The sequence below is a fragment of the Nuphar pumila genome, chromosome 16 (genome assembly GCF_984573655.1).
Source record: "Nuphar pumila chromosome 16, dmNupPumi1.hap1.1, whole genome shotgun sequence".
In the NCBI taxonomy this organism is placed as follows: domain Eukaryota; kingdom Viridiplantae; phylum Streptophyta; class Magnoliopsida; order Nymphaeales; family Nymphaeaceae; genus Nuphar; species Nuphar pumila.
Genome location: NC_143264.1, coordinates 16,206,669 through 16,216,918, shown reverse-complemented (window position 1 = coordinate 16,216,918; position 10,250 = coordinate 16,206,669). Strand labels below are relative to the sequence as shown.

General features: G+C 37.1%; 1 protein-coding gene across 2 annotated transcripts in view; it reads right to left on the bottom strand.

Moving 5' to 3' along the window:
* Window positions 1-1,229: 1,229 nt before the first annotated feature.
* LOC149813022 (serine/threonine-protein phosphatase PP-X isozyme 2) overlaps window positions 1,230-10,250 on the bottom strand; it is an 87,482-nt gene continuing 78,461 nt past the window's right edge. For both annotated transcript variants that reach the window (XM_089992507.1, XM_089992506.1), the window contains exons 3-8: window positions 2,542-2,604; window positions 2,366-2,451; window positions 2,054-2,129; window positions 1,707-1,975; window positions 1,536-1,614; window positions 1,230-1,453 (exon numbers count right to left, since the gene is read on the bottom strand). In XM_089992507.1, coding sequence (XP_089848633.1) covers window positions 1,403-1,453; window positions 1,536-1,614; window positions 1,707-1,975; window positions 2,054-2,129; window positions 2,366-2,451; window positions 2,542-2,604 — 624 coding nt within the window. In that variant the 3' untranslated portion in view covers window positions 1,230-1,402. The remainder of the gene's footprint in view (window positions 1,454-1,535; window positions 1,615-1,706; window positions 1,976-2,053; window positions 2,130-2,365; window positions 2,452-2,541; window positions 2,605-10,250) is intronic.

Here is a 10,250-nt window from a genome sequence, read left to right as displayed (position 1 = left end):
CATATATAAAAGAAAAATCATATATATTTAAGAAAAAATCATATATATATAGAAAAAAAAATCACATATATTTAAGAGAAAATTGCATATTTAAGAGAAAAATCCCATATATTTAAGAAAAATTTGTGTTTAAAAAAAATCACAAATACAATAAAAAATCACATATATTTAAAAAAAAATCACAGATATAAATAAAAAATCACATATATTTAAGAGAAAATCATGAAAAATATACGCAAAAATCATATATATATATTTTGCATAACAATCTTTGTTCTTAAGTCTTTATCTCTTCGCTCCAACGTCGAAAACCAATGTTTTTACAATCATTGAAAAGTTGAAACATAAGCCAACAACTAACTTGGTTTATTTAAATTAGACCCGAAAACCACTTTAGGGTTTCCATTTTTTAGCTTCAAAACCGAAATAAAAGCATGCTCTACAAATTATAAGATCTCCCCAACTGCTCATCGAATCAAGGAGATCTTGATGGCGTTGAAAAGCTAACATCCTGATCTATCTTTGTTATTTTTTTTTATTGATTTTCATTGAAAAATAACATAGAATAAACAGAAAAGGTGCAATTGTGTCTATTCCAGTCTCCTGAGCATATTTCTATTTCGATTTTGGAAAGCATAAACGAAAACCCTAGAGGAGTTTTTTGTTCTAACTCAAAACATGAAAGTTACATGCCTATGTCTCAACTTTTCAATACAGATCTTAGAATAGAAACTATTCTATAAAAAACAATCATTTTAAAAAAATTTATTTATATTTAAAAAACTGCATGTGCAAAAAGTAAAAAGATTTTTTTAAAACCAAATATTTGCAATTTTGGACATAAGGAGCATAGCTAAAATTGTGAAGCATTTCTAAAAATCATTTTCCATACATTATTCCTAATGAAAATTTACACAAGGATGAAGTGTCACAAGAATGAAGCATCTTGACCACAAAAACAAAAGAAAAAAAGGTCACCCTCGAGAACAGAGGTCCAAGTAAATCCAATATTTTGCACCCTTATCACATCAGCACCAAGCCTCGACCGATCTCACCACAGAAACAAACACCCTGAGGCTTCAGAGAGCGTACTCTCATCTCCTTTCTAAAGAATCAATAGTCCTAAGTTTTAAAATGACTTTCCTCTCGTGTAAAAATATAAGATCTTTCCAAAGTACATACATCATAATACGTTTCTCATTCTTACAAAGGAAGCCCATCAACTCATATCAATTAAACGATCTGTTAAGAACAATACGGTCGACAGGGCTTCATGACACCACCTCAGTGAACCAGGTAATCATGAGCATGATTCTGATGAAACAAAAATTTCAGTCCAACCCCGATTGGCTCACTAGGTGATTTCACATATTGGAAAAAGGAAAATGACCCACATTTCCAATCAAAGGAAGTAATCGGGCGCAGGTTTTCTGGAAGGAAAACCTCTTGATTCCTGCATATCACCAATGGCAACATCAAGGCCCATAAAAAAGGGCAGAAATGGTAAAAATAAAGTTCCAAGATTAGAAACAGACCTGAGGGGCCGCCTCAAAGACACGAAACTGTTTGTTTAAATTCTCATCCAGCTCCAGAATTGCAGCCACATTTCCGCATCTGGAAAAATAACCACAAATTCACAAAACTATGCAGTTGGTGGATTGAAAGTGTAAGGAACAAGGATAATAGTACACCAGATGGGGGAATACCTGTAACAATAATTGGGTGCAGACCAGACCGTGACAATTTGGTTATTGAACATCCACTTATAGCCTTCCATCACCAATTGATGAGCACGACAGATGTAGTCAATCTTGTTTGTGTAATTAAACATGCTGACCACATTGCCACCAAACAAGAATCCAGCACCTCGAGGGCTTAGACCCCATCCGTCGACTATGTCTTCAGGATCCGACCATAGTAGGTCACACATGGCACCATCATGAGGTACTTCCTGCTTCCGGTCAATCTTTCTGATCTGAAGAAAGAAATGTTTGGTTATCCAAGACAATTGCAGTGATTACTCTAATGCAACCACAGGGGCCAAAAGAAATACCTGATCTATTGTAGTCACAGATGGAGAAAGACCGCCATGAACACTAAAAACACGATTCTCAATGAGTGCTGACAAACTGCAAGAAAGCACTGTGAATGAATCAATCAACAGCAGAGAACTAACACCAATTCGTGGAACCCATCTAAACCATGGTGTTTCAAGATTTTAGCCTTTTAGGGTGACAAGTTCATTTTTTCTAGTGTTCACTGCAATCTATCCAAAGTTCCCCATTGCATCAAGAAGGTGAAGGACGACATTGAAATATCATATAAATGATAATAATGGAAAATAAACATTAAAAAATTAAATGACCTTAAGTAATCAAATATATCAGTGCAGTATCTCCAGACATTAACTGAACCATATTTCCTGAGGCACTCATCATAAAATCCATATACCTGACAAAACAAAGATTACAAAAACCAAACTAGCAAGTTGAATCTTTTTTTAATTCAGAAAAATAAAGGCATGAAGCATCATTATCAGACCTGAGTAATCTGTCGGCTCTCATGGTTTCCTCGTATAAGAGTTATTCGGTCTGGATATCTCACCTGCATCAACTATATGTTAGGCCCTAAAGCAAACAAAAGACAAAAGAAAGCACAAAGAAGAAAAAAGAGTAGGATAGCCATATTAGGACATGAAAAATAATCATAATACCTAACAGAACTAACCCTCATAATGTGTTTCCACAGAAACACTGTTTAACTAACAAAGAGAGAATGGACATAATCAAGTCTAAACAATGAACCACAAGTCAAGAGAACACTTTAATTAAGAATCAGCTGTGCAACTTGAACCTAGAAATATGTGTGTTAGAAAGAAATGGATGGAGACATGAGTCAGAATGACGACCTGTATCATGTATGTTGTATGTGCTCCAAATATGCTTTTCTGCATTTCAATTTCTTTAGCATGCAATCCATATACCTTTCTGATTTGACAATCCACAAAATTCATCATAAATCATAATAAACCATATGGTCAATGTTGAAACTTTGAGTCAATTATAAACATTTAGAAGCCATTTGAGAACACACCTAGGATTAGCACAGTGATCACTAGGGGTGGCAATTGGGTCGGGTTGGCGGATCGTGTCGGCGGGTTGGCGGGTCAGCATACCTCAACACGAACCCGACCCATTTATTAAACGGGTCAGTTGTGGCAAACATGAACCCGACCCATTTATTAAACGGGTAACCAAACACGACACGGTTAACCCGTTTAATAAATGGGTCGGGTCGGGTAAACGGGTTGGCGGGTTGGCGGGTTAGCGGGTCGGGTTCGTGTTAGCGGGCGGGTTGGCGGGTTAGCCGGCGGGGTCGGGTAAACCAGTGTTGTGAGAGGCGTACGCCTCAGTACCTGAAGCGTACGCCTCAGAGGCGAAGCGCACGATCAAAATACTGAAGCGCTGTAGTGCGTTTGTGGGTTCGAAGCACACGCTTCACATGAGTGAAGCGTGCACCTCGCTTTGAGGCCCGCTTCGATTATAAGGCGTACGCATCATGTACAACCCACGAAAATTAAAACACGAAAGGGGGGGAGGGTTTCTTTTAAACCTTCATCCCCTCCCCCCCGCAGCATCCCCTCCTTTCCCTTTTCGTGCCTCCCCCAACCCTGTTGCAGAGGGTCGAGGAAGAATCCGAGTTTCCTATGCTCGAATCCCATCACCGACATCAGAAGAAACTCTGCTTGGCCGAGAAAGGGCTGATTTCGCCGGCGGGATTGTTGGCGCCGATGCCGGTGAACACCCCTGAGATCTTCGAGAATCCGACATTGGAGAACAAGTCCTTGCCGAATGGAGAAATGGGTCTTTCTTTGATCGCTTCTGAGTTTCAGATTTCTGAGGTAATCTTTCCCTGCTCTGTTTGATTCTTGATTGGGATTTAAAAATTTGGTTTCTGGGTTTCCATTCTTGATATATATATATATATATATATATATATATATATATATATATATATATATATATATATTCTTGAATGTTGTTTTCTCCATCTCTTGCCTAATACTCTTTTTCATATTCATATTATTAGGATTTTATGTAAGATTTCTTCGTGTACAATTTGTTTCTTGGCATCTGTTTTCTTGCTAGGATCTGTCTTGGCATTTGTTCTTCCATTGGAATTGTTTTCTGGCAATTTTCATCTTCTTGCCTTGGCATCTGATCCATTACCAGGATATGTGTTTAACAATTTAGGTTGTGTTCTCATATTTACTGTAGTTCGGAAAACTATTTTGTTTTCTATTAATTTTATATTCTCTTAATCTTTCAATGACATTTAACCCTAATGACTTAACTCCTTCCAAATGGCCAAAGATTACGGCCAGTGATCTCTACGTGTAAGGTTTGATTGAACCCCTGATACAGGATTAAGAGAGAAAATGCATTGTATTTTGGACATTACTTTTGGGTTTATATTTTTGGGCACATATGTAGTGACATTACTTTTCAGTGTCACTACATATGCATGATAGAGGCTGATTGCTCATTACACACTTTCAAATTTGTGACAACTTGAAACGGTAAAGCACAACCTCTCTCTCTGTTACAACTATTATGTATACTCATTTTGTAATGGTATGCATAACTCATTTTCACTTCTTATTTCATTATTTTATTAATATTATAGATTTTATTATTCTGATCATGAAGCTTACGCTTCAACGCCTCGAGGCTTACGCCTCGCTTCATAACATGCTCAACGCCTCGCTTCGCCTCATCGCATTTAACAACCTTGGGGTAAACGGGTTGGCGGGCAGGTTGGCGGGTCTGGTCCGGGTAAACGGGTTGACCCGCCCGCCTAACCCGTTTATTAAACGGGTCAGCCGGGTTGGCATATCCCTAACACGAACCCGACCCGTTTAATAAACGGGTTTACAACACGAACCCGTTTAAGCCAAACCTGAACCCGCCTAAGAAGCGGGTTGGTGGGTCGTGTCAGATTTTGCCACCCCTAGTGATCACGCATTTCAGTATTTCAGCTTGTGACTATATATTCAGTGTTTTCAGTTCCAACATTGCAGCTACTCTGTAATAAAGTCTAGTATATGGCAGGGTGTAATGACCCCAAACTACCTTCGAAAAATGCGATATTTTTTTAAAAACAATTGCGGAAAACCTCTCAAGGACAAGGGGCATATTACCGATTTAATATTCACAATCATTAAACCATTTCAGACAGAATAAATTTAAACCATGAGCTGAACTTCATTTACTTAATCAAATATTGTCAATAAAGTTTCAAATAATTTCAAAATCAACTCTAGCTAATCTCGTGCACATCAGAACCTGGGCCACCAAACCATAAACATTGAGTCCTCTAGCCAGCCTCCCTCATCACGGAAACTCAGTATTTGTAATACATTATTTTAAAAACCGGGTAAAAACCGAAGTTCTCGTACGAGACCCTCTAAATTTTCAACAATAAAGAAATAACATAAAGTAAATCAAGCATAAGTTTAAAAGGGATCACAAAAAACATATCATTAGAACAAACTTATCATCTAAGCAGTTCAAGCAACCAACCAATAATTTTATGCTAAATTAAACATTTAAGAATGCATAAAATTAATGTTAAACATTTAGAGATGCATGAATCAATGCAACATGCATGAATAACTTTTTAACTTGATTTATCAAAATTGTTTTTGCACACAGCCCTATTTAATTTTCACTTTTTTACAAACCCGTGAATACTCAAAACGGGCAAAGTTCCATAGGTTAAAGACAGTTCTCTCTGGCAGCTTAACACACAATCTGTATTTTTAATTTCTGGGTTCTACACTTGTTCCTCGAGCGATATCAGAAATCGTCACCATCAATTGGAACATTAGGAATCATCACCTAATGTTGAGACATCAATAAAATCATCATCCATTGACGAAACTTTCTTGGTATATCAATAATTATAGTTGAGTCAACAACAACACCCCCAGGCAAAGTCGCTGAAAGTTTCCTACAATCGTGATCTAGAACATGAACCACACATCGGGTTCTTGGAGACAATAAATACACACGATATTTAGTATCCTCACGGTCCTCCACGACCGCCTTCCAAGATTCTCACCCTTTCAAAGGGACACCAGGTCTCTTTTACCATCTTAATTAATTAAGAGTTCTTTACACAACAATAGTTATGCAAATCAACATGCAATAACGAATTCGGGTCTTTACCCTATCAATTCAACAGTGTAATTACTTCAGAGAACCAAATTTTGACAAAATCATTTTACAATGCAAAAATCACAATTCAATATTTTGTAAGCAACACATACTCACAACCCTCAATGACCCTGTCACTGGATCAACATTTACCATAATAAATTAGCATTGCAAGATTTTTTAGTGAACATGAAACACATAAATAACCAAAATTTCATGTTCAAATGCAAACATATTTATAGTGTTGCGAAGCTGTTAAAAAAGCAAACAGTGTAATGAAAAGAGGCGGAAGCACCAATAGAGCAAAAGCCACTCCTTAAGAGTGACTACAAGAGCCAAGAACACAAACACCAAATGTGCACACACAAAAACTCACAAATATAGGAAATGACTTGAAGTCATAAGTTGGATTTATTGAAGAAAGGAAGAGAAGGGTGTAAAAACCCATACATTTAAGAGGGGAAGACCTCCTCTATTTATAGAGGAGGGAAGCACTAAAAGGAACCACAAGGGGGGCTCCCTTGTAGTCGTTGGGAGCCCCAACGGTCAGAAATCTGACCGTTGGAGCCCCAACGACTACAAGTGTGGGGCCCCCTTGTGGTCATTACAAAAAGGAAAAAATAAAGAAAAAAAGAAAAAGGAAAAAAGGGAAAAAGAGAAAAAAGAAAAAAATACATATGTGGTTTTACAAGAATACCCCTATCGGGTATTTATCTAAATGAGAAATAGTATATATATACATATATGTATATATATATACTTATATATATACGGATGTATATATATATATATATATATATTTTAACACGCCCCCTCAAATTTTACGAGGAGAAGACCGAAAGTTTGCTAAGGAGGAACATAAATCGTGGAGTTGGAAGCGCTTTGGTGAAGAAGTCAGCCAGCTGATATTCTGAAGTAACATATGGTAATGAGATAGTCCCTCTGAGATATTCGTCTCGAACATAATGGCAATCCATCTCGATATGCTTTGTCCGTTCATGAAAGGTGTGATTGCTGACAATGTATATCGCACTTTTGTTATCACAGCAGAGCTTGGTAGGAGTGGAAATTAGGACGCCCATGTCAGCAAGGAGACTTCTGAGCCATACGATTTCCATAGTTGTCATCGCCATAGCCCGATACTCAGCTTCAGTAGATGATAAGGAGACTTTCTGCTGCTTCTTGCATCTCCACGAGATGAGAGACTCACCTAAAAATATACAAAGACCCGTAATTGAGATACGATCATTGGGATTGCCTCCCCAGTCAGCATCAGTAAAAGCAGTCAATTCAAGAGATGAGGAAGAGGATAAGAAGAGTCCCTTTGAGATGGTGTTTTTGATATATCGCACAATTCTCATTACGGCCGCCATATGAACCGTGGTAGGTGCGTGCTGGAACTGGCTTGCTGCATGAACCGCATGAGCTATGTCAGGACGGGTGATGGATAGATAAGTGAGGGATCCAATTAATTGACGGTAGGGAGTTGGATCTTCAAGAAGAACACCATCTTCAAGTCTAAGTTTTGCATTGATAACTTCGGGAGTCTCAACTTTCTTTTCATCAGATATTCCTGATTTGGTACAAATTTCAGCAGCTAACTTCATCTGAGATAAGATGTATCCACGTTCGAAATAAGCCACTTCAATACCTAAAAAATATCGCAAATAACCAAGGTCAGACATATCAAAAGTATCTTTTAGCATAGACTTAACATCATTTACTCCCTTTTTGTCATTCCCAGTGATGATCATATCATCAACATACAGCAGAAGCATAATAATGGAGTCACCTGTTCTTTTCACAAAAAGAGCAGTGTCAGTATAACAAGAAGAAAATCCTAAATTTATTAATACGTTACTAAACCTATCATACCAAGATTTAGGTGCTTGCTTAAGACCATATAAAGCCTTTTTTAATTTCAAATTTTTTTCATTTAAATCCATACCTGGAGGTGGTTCCATATACACTTCTTCATTTAAATTACCATTCAAAAAGGCATTTTTAACATCAAGTTGAAAAATTGGTCATTCTTTAACTGCGGCTATAGCAATAAGAGCTCGAACACTAGTCATTCGAGCAACGGGGGCAAAGGTTTCATCATAATCTACCCCATACTCTTGGGCATATCCTTTGGCTACCAACCTAGCCTTATACCTTTCCAATGAACCATCACTCTTAGTTTTTACTTTAAAAACCCATCTACATCCGATGGGTTTCTTGCCATTGGGAGGATCAATGATTTCCCAAGTTTGTGCCTTTTTAAGAGCATTAAGTTCAAGTTGCATAGCTTCATTCCAATGAGCATATTGCTTAGCATCATTGTAATGAGATGGTTCATGAAAAGAGTGAAGAGCAAGAAGGCATGCTCGAAAGTTAGGTGAAAAAGAATCATAAGAAACAAATCTATTTGGTATTTTGGAAATCCGATTTGATCTTCTTTGAGAAGTCTCTTCGGTGAACTCATTTTGGGAAAATTTTTCAAGGGCACAAGGAGGATTCCTTTCATTCCTTCTAGAGTAGACTTGAATTTGTCTTTAAACATTTTCTTCAAGGTTTTGATCATCGTTTGGATGTTCAACAAGATCTTCACTAAGAGATTCATTAGAATCGATATGATCATCTATGATGTTTTCTTTAGGCAATAAGTCAAATAAGAATGAATAATCAATATTTGCATTCGGTTGGTGCGAAAAACCACTTTCCTCTTCAAGGAATGTGACATCTTTAGAGATATAAAGCTTATTTTTAAGTATGTCAAAACATCTATACCCTTTTTGTTTTTCGCCATATCCCAAAAAAATACATTTAATAGCCCTAGGGGAAAGTTTATCATTCTTGTGAGTTAAAACAAAACATTTACATCAAAAAATTCTTAGTCTTTTGTAATCGGGAGACATATTGTAAAGTTTTTCAAATGGAGAAAGATTTTTTAAAGAGGACGAAAGGGTTCTATTGATAAGATATGTAGAGGTTAGAACCGCTTCGGCCCAAAAGGATTTTGGAATGTTTCTTGAGATTAATAACGTTCTTGTAGTTTCTATTATGTGCCTATGCTTTCTTTCCGCAAGTCCATTTTGTTGTGGAGTGTTGGGACAAGAACGTTGGTGGAAAATTCCATTTTCTTTTAAATAGTTTTGAAAATCATTGGACATATATTCTCCTCCCGAATCGGATCTAAGAATAGATAAATTTCCCAAAAATTGGTTTTTGACCATTGCATGAAATTCTTTAAAGAAGGAGAAAACTTCGGATTTACGACTTAGGAAGTAAATCCACGTGAATCGAGTAAAATCATCAATAAATACCACATAATACGAAAAACCTCCTTTAGACAAAATAGGGGAAGGTCCCCACACATCGGAATGAATAAGTTCAAATGGCCGAGTGGTAAAGTAACTTCTTTGTGGAAATGGAATAGCTTTAGATTTCCCAAAAATGCAATCTTTACAAGTCATGTGATTGTCTTTACAAGTATTGTTCAAAAACGGAAAAAGAGACATTTTTACAAAATTTGGATGGCCAAGTCTCTCATGCCATATTCCAATACTTTTGTCTTTTACAAGATTGCATGATGCCTTACATGGGAGAGTCAAAAAATCCATAAAGTAGAGGTCACCCCTTCTATGGCCTTGCCCAATCAGCTTCCCTGACTGGAGATCCTGCACGGTGCAATCCTTAGGTGAGAAAGAGACTTGGCATCCATGATCGGTGATTTGAGATACGAAAAAAAGATTTAAATTTATTTTAGGAACGATTCTTACTTTAGGAACAAAGAAGTTTTTGAAATCAAGAGATCCAATACTTTCAATTTTTAGTGATGTACCATCGGCCGTTGAAACACAAGAAGATATAGGTTCAAAAAAAATATTTGAAAGAGAATTTTTATGAGATGTCATATGAAAAGAAGCACCGGAGTCTAGTATGCACATACCTGGAGGAGATGAAGAGTAGGCAATGGCGGCCCCGGATGTTGAAGGAGAAGTCTTAAGAAGATGTTGAAGAACTTCGGAGATGTGATTTAGAGTTTCT